At 37.7% G+C, this 15,827-nt stretch overlaps 1 protein-coding gene across 1 annotated transcript; it reads right to left on the reverse strand.

The window, feature by feature from the left end:
* Nucleotides 1-4,986: 4,986 nt before the first annotated feature.
* arl5a (ADP-ribosylation factor-like 5A) lies at nt 4,987-15,773 on the reverse strand. Its single transcript, XM_058623440.1, has 6 exons — nt 15,407-15,773; nt 9,494-9,554; nt 8,612-8,759; nt 8,425-8,508; nt 6,605-6,756; nt 4,987-5,694 (listed from the first exon to the last, which is right to left on the reverse strand). Exons 1-6 carry the CDS (start codon nt 15,450-15,452, stop codon nt 5,646-5,648), a joined length of 540 nt encoding a protein of 179 aa, XP_058479423.1. The 5' UTR covers nt 15,453-15,773; the 3' UTR covers nt 4,987-5,645.
* Nucleotides 15,774-15,827: the final 54 nt, after the last annotated feature.

Here is a 15,827-nt window from a genome sequence, read left to right on the forward strand (position 1 = left end):
ACACAGCTGAGGTTTGTACCCAGGTTATCATGTGGCCCCGACAGCCAATCACAGGCCGGCGCTCTCAGGTTTCAACGTCTAAATATACCTAAGTGATCCTTACAGAAAGGAGCACCTGTTGGGGCAAATGCATCAGCGGTACAGTTTTGAGGGAGGAAGGCTTTAAGGCACGCGTGGTGGTGAGGAGGAGAAAACAACAGTCCCACCCTGAGTCAGTGCGTATCTCCTGGATGAGATGTTGACAAATATGCTGCCTCTGGTTTGGAAGTGGATCTGAGACCATGAGTAAGAATCAAAGCCTGTGAGGAGAAGGTTAGCTGAAGGCCTATACGGGCGGCGAGTGCCAGAGCAGTTGAGGTCATTTGTTAAAGTGAACCCCATCCCCAACCCCACCCCACCCCCTCCGGAGCTGCACGGATCCTGTCAAGAACCAGGTCAACTTCAAACCTGAGAGACCTGTGAGACAGAAGACAACAAGGAACATAGATTCATGTGACAATAAATGAAGCATGGAAATTAGTCTGAGTCACAAACAGAAGAAGAAATGCCCTTTAGATCAATGATAACACCACCAAATATGACAGAAATCACATGTAAATGATGTTTTTGAGGTACAGTGAGCAAAATTTAATGTTGATGCTAAATATCCTTCATCTCACTCTTCCCATTCAAGTGTATTGAAGAGCCTATGTAGCTTCTAGTTAGCGTCAAAGCTCAGAAGATGTTTGGTTTTCCATTGCAGGCTACTGTAAAAACCTCGGCTCATTATAAAAAAACAATTCATACGATCACTTATGAAAGCATAAGCATCATAATTTAATCTAAAAATTATTTCAACCAAATGTCACGCACTGCACCTTTAAACCAACATGCATTGTATATTGTTCCAAATATTACCATAAAATAAAACACACGAAAATAATGTGTGAATTCAGGTTTTATCATAATTAAATCACATTATATGGAACCATTTAATGCCTTGTCTATTCAAATCTGAGAAATTGAAATTTCATGATTTAATTTATGGCTGAAACTAACAACTATTGTCATAATCGATTAATCTTTCAGTTACTATTTGTGTCCTCTGTCAGGTCTGAATAATTTAGTCCATAAAATGTAAAAGAAACTGCTTTTCCTGCTAGAATGTGGCACAAAATGGCCGCTGAGCAAAGGAGACATTTTAAAAGTGCAATTTCACAGAAACGACTGATAAATGAATGAAACTCAGCTCTACAACAGTGCATATACTGCACATACAGACTTATTTTATTATATTTAAGTTTGAATTACATATTATCTTTGCTCATTCTTGTACACTAACTGCATTTTGTGCATAGGAAATATGGACCGATCTCATGTTCCTGTGATGGAGTTGTGATTTGAAGTTTTTCTTACATTAATCCATGTTCTCTATGTTTTTTAACCTTTTATTTCCCTGTTACTGTGTTTGTTTTGCATAAAAGTGAATTCCTTGTATATTTGTGCCACCATCATAGCCATAAAACATATTTTATTTACATAAACTCTTGCCTGTTATACACCAACTTATTAAAGGACCTGTGTGTAAAATTTAGTGTGAAATGGACAAATTAAACATCTTTTGAGTTTCAATGCAAACTGAAGGCTACGAAGGTTTGCATCGTTCAACAAACTTAAATGGGAAGCATGAGATTAGAGATTTGCAGCTTCACCAGTAAACATTGATGACTTTTACACTCTGTTCCTTAAAACTGTGGAAATCTAACGGCAGGTTTTTAAGTTAAAATCAGGATGTAAACGTAAACCCAGTCAATTTTTACCAACAAAAAGAAAAAAGGTTTTAATCCTTTATTCTTTGTACAATTTTGGAGTTCCTTACTTTTTATCTATATTTTATCTTTATTTCATTCTTGTATACACTTCCTGTGAATTTCATGTTTTATATTTCATATTTTACAGCCTCCTGATGCTGCAACACAAGAACTCCCCAGTTATGGGTTCAATAAAGTACATGATTCTATTCCTCTGTAAGAATGTAAGATCCTGTACCTCTGTGGTGAGTTGTGTCTTTACCGAGACGGACGGCAGCAGCTGAGTGTCTCCCTCTCCCTCTCACTCTCTGGAAAACGCTCACCGCCGTCCAACTGTGTGACGTAGTCTCCAGGACGACAGTAGCCCCGGTCGTCATTGGCAACATCACTGTTGAAACTGAAACTTTAACAGGCGTCATAAACATATTTACTACATGTTAGACTTTTAATGGCCGACATTAATGTTTAACTTCCTGTCACTTACATTTTGTTAAGAATCTACAAAAAATGATCTATTACAACGGGCAAAACTGTAGAACATCACATCACTGTCAAAACTTGGAACATCGGAATTGAACGAAATTTGGTACGTGTATGCAGGATCAGACTCTCTACCATTAGACTGAGTTTCATCCAGATCAGATCCAGATTACTGATTTGGCATCAGTTTAAATGAAATATGGTTCAGTCCCATTGTTAATAAGCAGGTGAAATTCTGTACAGATCCAGGAAGTTCTTCTGGATACAGTGGAGCAGGTTTGGTTTTAATTTGTGGACTGATCTGTTTCTCCTGTAGAGCAACTAATCTTTTTCTTTCCTTCGGGATTAATACAGTTCTATCTTATCTTTCGGCTTCTCCCTTTAGGGGTGACCACAGGGGATCATCTGCCTCTTCTGTTGCACCAACTGTCCTCATGTCCGCCTTCAGAACATCCATGAACCTTCTCTGGGGTCTTCCTCTTTGCTGCCTCCTCCTGCCCAGCAGCTCCATCTTCAAACATCCTATAATCCAAACCATCTCAACCACAACTCCTCCTACTTTATTTTCCATAAACCGTTCCAAACTCTGAGCGAATCCTCGAAGATGCTCATCTCTAATGTCCATGTCCATCCTGGTCACTGTAGGAACATCAGAAAACAAAACTCTGGAATGAATGTAGCACTGAAACCTCTTCATCCGATTCTTCTGCACGATTTTATCTTCCAAAATGCTTTGACTCAGTCTTTTATAGAAAGAACGAAGCTCCTGGAGAAGCTGCTTCTCCTGTGACAACTAAAAATGCGTTTAAAATAAGTATCTGTAACTCCATAAAGTGACAAGTGAGGTTTTTAATCCACAACTGCACTAAAAGAGACGTTTTTAAATCTAATTTAATCCCATTTGTGTCAATTTTCCTGGTTTTACAATTTTCTCATTTCCATCTCATTTTTCATTATACAGTTGTTTTTGTGAGCGTGTTACTTTTTATAACTTTATGTTGACGAGACGAAGACACATTTCCACCTGAGCGAGCAGTTAAGTGAGATGCTTTCCCAGCTCCGATGTTTCTGCTGTGAAAATGTCAAATTTAAACAAGATAAAGATGAAAATCAAGATAAGAAACAACACTTAACAAACCTGTACTTTCTACTGTAATTTTGGACTTTCGTACAATTTTACAGAGCAAAGTCACATTTCTATTAAATAAATAGGTCATTATTACTTTTCAGCTCATGTTATGACATTTGTTCATGCTTGCACAGACTGTAATGATATAAAGAGTGAAAATAAAGCCGTGGCTACAGACTGCGTGATGCTTAGTCACTGGAAAAAATGAGCCATGACCAAAACACAACACAACAGCTGCTGGAAACACAAACCACAACAACAACAAAGATGCCAACTGTCAGTCAATAAAGCCACACGTTCCGATAATGAGGTAACGAAGCTAAAAGGAAACGGATGAAACAGATACACAATGACTTTTCAAGAACATACTGTAACGACTGTGGAGTTACAGGACAAGATGACAGGATTTGGTTGAATATCGGTTTGTTTTAACATAAATTAAGACCAGAGGGTTAAAAAAATCATTAGATTTTTGTTCATTAGCGTTTGTTTAACTACTGAAAAACAGCCATGCGCATCATTAACATACATCATTTAAACTGGGCATCACAAAAATGGAATAAACACAAAAAAAAACCACTTACTTGAGATTTCCAGGAGTTTTCCTGACACTCATTCCATCACAAGCAGATAAAGACTGGCTTCCATCTTCACTTCTATCCATCTTTTTTTGTGTAAATTACACATCTTAAATCATCGGATTTCAACAAAACAAGCTGTAACCGGCAACTTCGAACAAGAGAATCATGAATCAATGAAATCTGTGAGAAAGTGGAGGTGGCAACGAATGGAAAACTCCTTTCCTTTAGATTTACTTTGTGTTGTTTTCCAAATTTATTTGCACCTGCAACTGAAACATTAAAGTCATTAAATGTAGAAGGTGATACACTGACTTCTTGGATTTTAACTATCAGCAAATAAAATTGCCCTTTTACACTAACATCTCAAAGAGAGACGGAGCCTTTAACCGTTACAGCCTCGACATCATGCTTCAACATAGTCATTCCAAAAGTGTGATTCTGTGAAGCGGTGAAAAAGTGTAAGATTTCGGTTGTTTTAACCTAAAAAAAAATTCATGTTAATATCAACTATCAGCCAAACTAATATTTTTAGTGGGCTGCAACTAACAATTATTTCCATAATGTATTAATAATTAGTTGGTTAGACCATAAATTATCACAAAGTGTTAAACAGTGTTTCCAAAACTTCAGTGATGATGCTTTCAAATGTCTTGTTTGCCTATAAATCAAAAAACACTTTTAATTTCTTTCTTCCACAGAGCAAAGAAACTGTAGAAAATTCACATTTCAGAAGCTGAAATCAGAGAAAACTTGTCAATAATCGATAAATTGCGTCGTCTTCTGCTTCATTCTGTACCTGCTCTTCTTCTCCTTGAATCTCTGCTGACTCTCTCTCTCCTTCTTTTACTCCTGCAGCAGCTCCTCACTCTGCCTGTCCTGCAAAGTTCACGTGACAAATTCTGCCCCCTACAGGTCTAAGAGGGAAAGAACAACTCAGGTCACAAAACATGACCCAGGACAAACTTTAAAGTTAAGTGAAAGAACAAAAAACTCAAAGCAAATCCCCTCAAACAGATAAAAACACTTTATTTCACCAATTATTTCACAGAGACTGAACGACACAAGGCGGAGTTTGTGATTTCCCCCTCTCTTCTGTGTCTTCTCAGTCACCATCAACCGTCATCTTCATCATCTTCATCATTCTGCTGCAGGCACCACATTAAAAGAGAATACTGGACTGTACACAGCGGGAGAGAGGAGGGCGATGAAAATCGCCACAGTCAGTCCGGCAAATACTGAAAGGCCACGCTGGGCTGAAGGAGCGAGCGTCGGCGCGCTGTAAGTTCCACAGCAGACGCGCGCTGACCTCTTGTGTTTTGTCTTTTTCTGAAAAGAAAAAATAATAATAAACCGTGCAGAAGTTTTCAATTTTAAATAATTCTGAGTCTCTGTTTCTTGTCCGTCCGTCGTTCCTTCAGAAGAAGGGCGTGTTGTTTTTGTAAAATAAATTATCACAGGAGAACGGAAAGCGTCCCGGTTTGGCCCGCTGGACCCCCCGCGTGTCCACTTCACAGGAAAAGAAGCAGAGGGGACATCCGTCCGTCCACTGACCTCACCCCCTCCTCCTCCTCCCCGCCATCCTCAATTCAAGCTCACGATTGGAGGCAAAGAGAGCGAGAGACGGAGAGAGTGAAGGGGCGCGCTCCTGACAGAGGTCAAAGGTCATCATCTCACGCGCAGCCGTGACATCATCCACTCCAGACCCTGGCACAACCTGGACGTAAAAACAAGACGGCAGGAGTGTCGTGGGGGGGGAGAGAGAGACAGGAATTAAGACCATCATAATTAAGATCATAATAATATATAAAAAGATCTTTGAATGTTACATTCAAAGATGATTAAAGTCTCGTTTGGTCCACCAGCCAAATGTTTACCGTTTTAATGATTTCTTTGTTGTATGGAGCAAAGAAACTATTCACATTTAAAAAAAAATCATAGAAACTTGATTTAAACATTAGAAAAAACACAGAAACTGACAAATCGATCGATCAAAACAGTTGATGATTACTGGAGTAATCGATAAATAATCAATTCATTATTGCAGTCCTGTTACAAGAGTTCTTTTTCAGCTTCATTAAATTGTTATGCGAGTCCAAACTTGATGCTTAATCTGCATTTTAAGGTCTTTGCTGCAACTATTTACGATTACTAAATGAATTTATTAATTTAATTTAAAATCAATTAATTGTTTTTTTGAAATTTGTAGCATATTTTAACAATTAAATCAAGTTTCTCTGATTTTTCAGCTTCTTAAAATGTGAATATTTTCCCAGTTACTTTGCTCCGTATAACAAAGAAACCATTAAAGCGGATTCATTTGGGTTTGTGGGCAAACCAAAAAATCAATTAACCATGAAAATAATCAATCAAGTGTGTCAAACTGGGCTAAAGTAAACGTGAGATGCAACTCAAATGTCGTTTTATTCGTTTCATAAAAAGGGAAAAACAAAAAAAATGTTCTTTTGTTCTTTAAACAAAGAATCACATCACATTTAATCGTTCTATAACAAAAACTATCCTCCCTGAATGGCCTCAAAGCTTATGAATGCAGGTGAAGTTGAACTGTAGGTGGAGAGTGTGTGTGTGTGTGTGTGTGTGTATAGAGTGTAGGGTGCAGTACTCACCCCTCCCCTGTGAGGGCACAGCAGGCCTGGATGTGCCACTGATGGTCTTTGATGGACGTGAGCTGCAGGCTCTGTGAAATCTCAGCCACAGACATGCAGCCTTTCACATCCTGCTTGTTGGCAAAGATCAACAGTCCCGCCTTCTTTAAATCCTGGAGGGCAGATTAAAAAAAGAAAGAAAGAAAAACACATCACATATTCAGAAAAATCTAACGACTCAGCACTTTTCAACTGTCTGAGGCCTCACCCACACAGAAACAGAACTTTTAAAGTCTTTAAATGTTCTCTGTAAACATGTAAACAAGTCTTTAAATACTGTAGTACCCGTGTCAGGCCTGTAGGTGGCTCTTTCAAACGTCATACTAAAGTTTACTTGTCATTTTCAAACCTAAACACGGCGGCAGCTCCACAGATAAATAACATCTTGATGCAGATTCTTATTTCCAGTCAATATAAAACTAGGGCGGGATAATACATCAAGATTATTATTATATCAAGATTATATCCATATATCATGACATGAAACAGGATCTGGTCTTAGATTTAGGATATCGTCATATCCGTGATGACATTTCCACGTTTTAAAGGTTGTTGCACTGGAATTTATTGAATAAATCTGTGAAAAACACTTAATATTACATATATGTATGGATTAAAAATACATGGAATTGACATTATTTGTGTTCAAGCTGAATTTGACCACATTTATAGTCAACGCTGTTGTTTCCGACACTTTAAAGAAATTACAAGTGTATATTTTAAGATCATGTCACACGGAGTGTATTTATACCCTCAAACCTTTCATGAGTCCAGAGAAACGACCTGTGTGCAGGACATAGACTACAAATATACATTTATATTTATAAGACATTATCACCCAGCCTTAAACAAATACTGATATGATTTATTATTAGTTATTAAGATTTTCACCCATATCGCCCAGCTTTACATCTGATTTTACCAACTTTACTCAATATTTAAGCATAGGTAAGGAGGACTTTAACGCTGACTTAATATCATTTCCATGTCCTCACCAGGTTACACCTCACTGACCACACCTGTTGTGATGAGTTTACTCAGTGTAAACATTGTGATCCTGTTAGTTTTGTTTTCACAGAGCAATTTAAGGAGCTGGGAAACAAAAAAAACTGTGAGTGACAGTCATTTTCCCATGCTGACAGCAGCATAACTGCTTCTCCCTCTGGTTTGTAAAAATTAGGGTGGTGTATAATCATACTAATAATGGAATCTCATGTCAACAACAGAGAGTGTCCACAACAAAGCTAGTAATTATGTCTCCACGTTTGTCCTGCGTAGGCTGAGTCTACGTACATCAAGCGACGCAGGGCATTGAACAGTAGGTGGCGTCGTAACAAACGAGGGAGACATTTACCCAAATATCAACTTCACAGGTTTTTTATGCAAAATTCAAGCACTTTCAATGACCCATGTCTATTTGGGGCCATTTTCAAACAAATTCACAAGGATTTCAAGGACCCTTGGGGAGCTACTTTTAAGGGCTTGCGCATTTTTGTTTTTCAAATTTACAAACGTTTAAGCATGTCCTTGAAAGTTTGGGAATTTTAAAAAAAAAAAAAAAATGTGTGCATGAGCTCCGGAGCCAAAGGCCTATTTTTGCCTCTTATACATGATCCATAAAAACCTTTATTCAAGAAAATTCTGTTATATTTAGAGCTGGTGACTAAATGTCGATTAATTAAGTCTCAAAAATGTGATTGTTTGGATTGAATTGTTGTACTTGTGATGAAATAGTCATTCACAGATATATGTATAAATACTTGTTTTGAGGTGGTACTCACTTCGTGCGCTAACATTCTGTAGAGTTCTTCTTTGGTCACAGAGATCCTTTCTCTGTCTGTGCTGTCGACCACCACGATGACAAACTGACAGGAAAAGAAGAAAAGAAAAGTTAACCATTTAAAAAAAAAACGACCATTTTCAACACAGCACAAGTATTTGGTGTTCAAATCCAACTGTCGTTATTACCTCTGTATTTGTGTAGTACGTATTCCACGAAGACCTAAGAGACTCCTGTCCCCCGATGTCCCACATGAGGAAATGAGTGTTGTTGACGACAATCTCCTCCACGTTGCTTCCAATGGTTGGAGACGTATGAACCACCTCGTTCATAGAACTAGAACAAAAGAAACCAAAAGTAAAAGGTTAGAGAACACAAAGAGGACAGAGTATGAGGACAACACTGAAGACAACGAGGAGAAAAATAAGCTTTCAAGAATAAAGACGTAAAATTACAAGAAGAAAGTCTTAATTTTATGAGAATAAAGTTGAAATATTACGGCATTATTTGTGGTGTATGCCTCCATCCACATGATGATGAATTCTGACAGTACTGCAATCAATTGCAATTAAGGCTGAAACAATTACTCGATTAATCAATTACTATATTGATTGTCAACTAGTTTGATTATCGATTAAAACCAAAAAAAAAAAAACATCATTAAATCTGAATCATTAGAGAATGTCATCATCTCGAGGTTTTAAAAACACTGACCAACGTTTTTCAACATTTTCTGGACCAAACATGGACTTGATAAACGGCAGATTAATCGATTATGAAAATAATCTTTATTTGCAGCCCTTTGCAGTTTCAATGCCGTACAGCGGAGGTTTATCATAAATGTAGTATATCGTGTTATATGTCAATATTGCATGACGTAAAAAAGTATATCATGGTTAGGGCTGAGCGATTTTGAATAAATCTCTTGAAAATATTACCACTTCATTCCTGTGATATTACAACTTAGTTCTCAAATGAAGTGGTACTTTTTTCCCTTCAGTATGAGCCGAACACTCCATTGTACAAAAACTGCATAGACAAAAGTTGTGAGAGGACGTTTATTTACTTACAACTGGTAAAGTATTGTGGTCTTGCCGGCGTTGTCCAGGCCCACAACAATAACTTTGTGCTCTGAAAGACAAAAACAGACAAAAAAAGAATTTGGTACACTATGTGGTGTCTGACTTTATTTTATGTTCTTAAATAAACTCGGGCCATGAAATGTGTTTAAAAGATTATCAAGGCCCAGTTTTAGTGTCAAAAGCCGTTCCAGTAAGAGTTTAAACACATGAGAACACTGTGGTTGTGTTGTATGAACACTTCTTTCACACATGAGTTACAGTGAGTGGGTGTGTTTTTTTTTTTATTTATACAGCAGCTGTTTCTCCCTCAAACACAGAGAGACTTCAGTTAAGACAAATAAGATTAATATTTTCCTTGATGCTTTATTGACAAGATAAAGCTGAGAAACCCTGGAGTCAGCACAAGGATAAGATAAAGTTACTGTTCCATAACGTTGCGCAGCATTCCTAAATTATAATCTTATAATAGTCATGAGTTATACGAGTGAGGGTGTGGTGGAATAAAAACCTGTGAGGGCTTAAATAAAAAACAGTATCATTCAGAAACGAAGGAACAGGTTTTCTATGATATTTCAAGTGTCTGCAACAACACAGGCTCTTTTTAAATCCATAAATAAGTCACATTGCACTGTAAAGAAAATAAATACCAATATTGGTTGATATCTATATTCATTATACTATTATTTTTGTTATAATAAATAATAGGGTTAGACAGACAGAGAATCTATTTTGGAACACAGATCTGAGGAAAAACAAACATGATTAGGGTTACACAACATTAGAGATTGGCCCTAAAATAAATTATCAGGAAGTTCTCCCGATATGACTAACGACTAAAACAGTTGGTAAATATTTTATATTTAATTTACAGAATGAATAAAATGTTCATCTGCATCTGTAAAATACATATGTAAAATATAATAATGTTAATTTCAATACAAAAGCATGGAAGCTGTGAGCGGCCACGGTTGCTACTACATTTTTTTCAGTCACGCTATCTCTACATCGTGGAATAATGAATTTGTTACCACGAGATAGAGGTCAGTGTTCTCGCGATAACGAGATAAATTAATGTGTTATCTCACAACAATGAGGGTCGTTTTCTCGTGATAACAGTGCGCGGTTCAAGATGCATACAATAATTCCCGTAAATTTCACAACGCATAACCGACGTGTGGTAATTTAGGATTACCGCAGATTAAACGGTCATCGTAAAAACAAGAAAAGTCATCAATGCAACGGGTTTAATCATCTACACTCGAGCACTGATGAATAATAGCAGCGCTATTTCACTGGCACGGCAATCGCGACACTCGACAACGAAACCAAAACTGAAGTCACGTCTCACGGGTGAAAGAGGGTAGGATAGAAATGACACGACTGGACGCTAGTGTCACAGACAAGGCGCACGGATTCATCATGTGGGTTAATAATACTCATATCATAATTTCATAATAATAACAACTTGTGGCTGTATGGGTCGACCATTCTCGTAATAAATCTGGTGTGACCCACTCCGTGAGATTACTACGACAAGGAGCATGGTACATTGTATCGTGGACCATGCAGAGCATATCGTGAGGTTATCCTGTGATTCCCCACACCCCTACAGCACCACTCACAGGCCTGGCATGTACACTACAGCGTTTAGAGTCGTTTTTTGTAAATGAAGACATTTCCTGAAAGTGAAACAATGTCGTGTTCACTGGAAACTTTTTCAAAATGACAAGGAAATAGAATTGTTTCCTTGTGCAGTAGATGGGGCCTGAACCATGAGAACCTGAAAGAATCAAACTTCTGAGGAATATGAGAGTATGAGGAAGATCAAACCACATTCCATTTTTATCAGAATAACCATCATGTTTGGTCTTCCGGATGCTGAAAAAATCAGCATCCGGAAACAAAAAAGGCCCAACGCCTTTTACACAGACTAATGTTAAAATGAAATACTGGAGTAGTTCTTCCAGTTTGAGCATGAAGTTCTCTTAAATATTCAAATGCAACAAAGGAGCATTTGTTTTCAACGCCATTGTAGCTGCAGGATTACGAGTAGAATTTCACTGAGCCCACACACACACACACACACAGTCTAAAAACCTGTTATTTGGGCCATGTGAGGTAAGTGAATTACCACATACAGTTTAGACTACAGCTGTTAACGTGAGTGTGCGACTAACGCATCGCTGCAGCTGAGGAAGTGAAAGTAGCAACAAACACAATGTCACAAGACCAAAATGTGGGCTGCGGTGTTTATATAACGCCACAGTTTCATGTTCCACCTCACACCTTTTGAGTTTGAAAAACACAGCAGAGCAGACTGTAACCGACTTCAACTGTCGTCAGCGTGTGAAGGTCACGAGACGGTTTTACTGAAGTGCAAAAAGGAAAGAGAACAAACAAGGTTGTGCAGATGTTTGAGGAACAAATATAACGGTTTGAATCCAACGTCAGGCTGCAAATAACAATTATTTTCTTTCTTTTACTACTCGTCTTTTATATTTGCTGTACAATGTTTGCATGAGAAACGTCAAGGAATAAGAAAACAGGGATGAAGACGTGCTGAGGACAGTGGAAATGTGTGTGTTTAAAACAATGATACCTAAATAACGGATCAGCGGAGATCATAGTAACACAGTAACTGAGGCTGCAACTAAACTAATCTGTTGATTATTTTCTCCATTAATCAATTCATTTTTGGCTCAATAAAATGTTAAGTGTTTACCAAACCTTTAAAATGATGATGTTCTCAAATGTGATACATAATGGTTTAATTGTTTGACAGTTGTTACTCAGGTTTAGGCTGGGAATTCTTTTATATTTTATTGCACACAAAGACTTTATGTCATCAAGGACAGGGTGCAGCTTCCTGCCAACAGGGTTATTGTGTTGGCAGGTGCATGTTGAGAGAACTGAAAGAACTTTACATATGACGGGACTTTTTAAAAAAAAAAAAACTTGGCGTTACATGAATTAGGTTTTTATTGTCTAATATTTGAACAACCATTTTTCTTAATTTTAATTCTAGCACATTTGGAATTGGAAAAGGAGTTAATTAAATTCAAATGATACCCAACAACGCACAGGTTCAGCTTCAGTGAGCAGCATCAGACCCGGGTGTCTTTCAAGCTGGAAATGACAATGTTCTCAAATGTCCACAAACCAAAATTATTCCGTTCGAATGATTTCTTTTCATTATAGAGATTCATAAACAGAAAGAAAAGAATGAGGAAATGAAAAGAAATAAAGTTCATATTCCAGCTCCCGGTATAAATTAACATTTACAAGGTTCATTGAATGCCTTTGTTAGCTGCTACTGTTCACAATTTACAGCTCAACACGGTGTAAACTCTGCATCAGACTAACTGGCTCTAATACAGTCGAGTTTTTACTTTCTTTGAATTTTCTCTAGTGATTGCTGAATTTTGTGCCTGCAGTTACGGCTGAATATTGATTACTAAATTAATCATCAACTAGGGTTATGATTAATTAAAATGTGAATTAAAGGTGAATATTTTCTGGTTTCTTTGCTCCATTTGACACAATTTTGGATTGTGGACAAAATAAGTCATTCAAGAACATCATCACTTCCAGGGTTAGAAACACAGATCAACATTTTTCTAAATTTTCCTGACATATTATGGACCAAACAAGTACCCGATTAATGGAGAAAATAATCGACAGATTTATCAATTGTGAAAATTATCGTCTTCCATTTTGATAAGTGATTCATCAGTTTCAGTGTTTTGTTTTTAAAAATGTCTGCAAATGTTAAGGATGTGGTGATTTTGAGGTTTAGAAGAAAAGGCAGTCAGCATTTTCAAGGTTTTCCTTTTGGATTAAATAGCAAATTGATGGACCTAGAAAATAATCAACAGATGATGAAAATAATCATCATTATTTGGAGCTCTACTGTCAACATGACCACAACTTTCAACTGTTGACTGGAAAATAGACAGAAGGAGGTTGTTTTTATATTTCTAATCACATGTCCTCTTCTCTGTGAATGAACTTGTGATGTTTCACTGCTCTGAATCCATCAGCTGGACACGGCTGTGGTCGTACATCCTGGCACTTGAGAGTTCAGCTGGGTTTATATCCATCAGTTACAATAAAAGCCCAAAGATACCAGAGACAAGACTGATGGATGGACGGAGGGACAGAAGCAAAATGGACAAAAGCTAAAAGATGGTGAAAATCTGATGGACAAAGACGGGAGGAAACCAATAATTTCAGTTTTAGACACTGGTCATGTCAGGAAGCCTTTTTATAGAAACCTTCATGAAGCATCATTTTCATTATTTTTTCCAATTGTTTTAAACTGTAAATCCAGGCAAATTGAGAGACATGTTCCCCCAAAATTCAATGTGGCATTTTCAAAAAATAAAAACTCACTTAAAAATGATATACAATATTGAGAATTACGATATTCATTTCTTCTGAATTAATAGGACAATATTTCCTGAAAGAAAAATGTTTTCCCTAAATGATGATTTAGTTTTTCTGGCTCTGTATTTATTCTATTTCCAGTCTAAATTCACAAAAATACAAAAGAATATATATATATTTTTACTACCTCATAACACAAGGACATTCTGGGACATTCAAAAAATCTAGTCAATTCAGACCCAAAGACAAATCTGGTAAATTCAGACCTGAAAGAGAAAAAAATCAGGTAAATTCAGCCTGAAAAATATAAAAATCTCAAAAATTCAGACCCAAAAAAGACCGAAAAAGAAAAAATCTGGTAAATTCAGAGCTTGAAAAAAAAAGGTTCTAATTAACTTTTTTAATTCAAGCAAATTCAATATGCTTCTCTAGTTTTTAGAGCAAATAGGGAAAAACACATACTAAAATCAAACTTGTAGGAAATGCAGGAGTTTTTGTGTTGATAGAACAATAGATAAATAAACCACTGTGTATTTTTAATGTGCAGGTTCTTTTAGTTTTGTGTGTAAACTGAGTGTAAAGCACTTGGCGATGTCAGCTGACTGTCCTCATGCCCCACGTGACATGGTGTCAAACTGCACACAGTGAAGTGACTGTTTCACAGACACAGCAGGGTTTACCTGCTCCACTCTTACACAATGAGGATAAGAAATACTGACAGTACAAAGTCAGTGATTCACCCTGACGTCACCCACTGATCCTTATTTCCCACCCCTGGGGCGATTTGCTGATGTGGCTGATTTTTTTTAACTGTGTTCTGTTCTCCTGTGATAAAAGCGCTCGAGCGGAGCGAACACTGGACCCAACGCAGCAGCACGAGCTCATGTTACAGATGTTTCGAAACCACCTGTTTACTGATTCAAGATCACAAACACGAGGACCGACTCGGTTTCATCTGACCTGGACTCCAAAACTTAGAGTCTGACATTCATCTGAACTAGGGCTAATTACTACTTGTCAGTTAATTTGATAATCACTTCATCGCTTTGAATGTTTATTTTTTTAATAATTAAAAACAAGTTCTCAGTTTTTTTTAAATAAATAAATCGATAAGTGTCCACAAACCAAATCATTTTTGGTCTGTGGACACATCGATTTATTGTGTTTTGGTCAACAGGTTAATTAACAGTAATGGAATGAGGTCATAATCTGAAAAACATTGAATTAATATTAATTGCGAGTACAATAGAATTAAATTTTGATGACTGATGATCGTAAATAATGCAAACATACAGTGATGATTCTCACACACACACACATAAAGAGTAAAGTGACAGTGACACACCTTCGGTTCATAAAGTGTCACGGTAGCCGAGGCTAATGTGAACAGAAGCGGACCTGTGTTGTATCACAGCTGGGCCTCCTCCGCCTCCTCCTACCACCACCTTCTACACCATTTATCCCCGTCATTTTAACACAGAATGACACGACATTACTCCACTCCCTCCTTCTTACCTTGGTGATTAAAAAGCCTCCATAGTTTGGTGAATAATATTCCCATGGCTGACGACGGCGCGTGGTTCCGATGCCAGCTCGCGAAGGTCCTCTTCTATCGCAGCTAGCTGGCTAGCGTTGATGCTATCAACTTTTGCCTAGCTAGCTGGCTCGCTAACTACACAAACGAGCATTCTCGCGTGGAATAATGTTGACCACGTCTCCTCCATACGGGCGCGTATGTGTGTCGCCGTGACGCTTAGTGTGTCACGGTTTTAAAAAAAGAAACCAAAAGCGAAACGTGAAGATACGAGTGAGGTTCCACTGATTAGTGTCAGCGGTGAAGTGGAGCGCGCTCGCTCAGCTAGTTAGCTGTCAAAATATAGCGCGCATGCGCAGTGACGCCGCGCTGCTGCTGCTGCTGCTGGAGTCACACGGTCGT

Source organism: Solea solea, chromosome 2 (assembly GCF_958295425.1).
Source record: "Solea solea chromosome 2, fSolSol10.1, whole genome shotgun sequence".
In the NCBI taxonomy this organism is placed as follows: domain Eukaryota; kingdom Metazoa; phylum Chordata; class Actinopteri; order Pleuronectiformes; family Soleidae; genus Solea; species Solea solea.

Bases quoted from the DNA above. Each gene is read 5' to 3' on its own strand.
- arl5a (XM_058623440.1), bottom strand. From the start codon at position 15,452: ATGGGAATATTATTCACCAAACTATGGAGGCTTTTTAATCACCAAG. The intron at 9,555-15,406 runs GTAAGAAGGAGG...TTTGTCTTTCAG, and splicing joins GAGGCTTTTTAATCACCAAG to AGCACAAAGTTATTGTTGTG. The intron at 8,760-9,493 runs GTAAGTAAATAA...CTTTTGTTCTAG, and splicing joins ACCACAATACTTTACCAGTT to TTCTATGAACGAGGTGGTTC.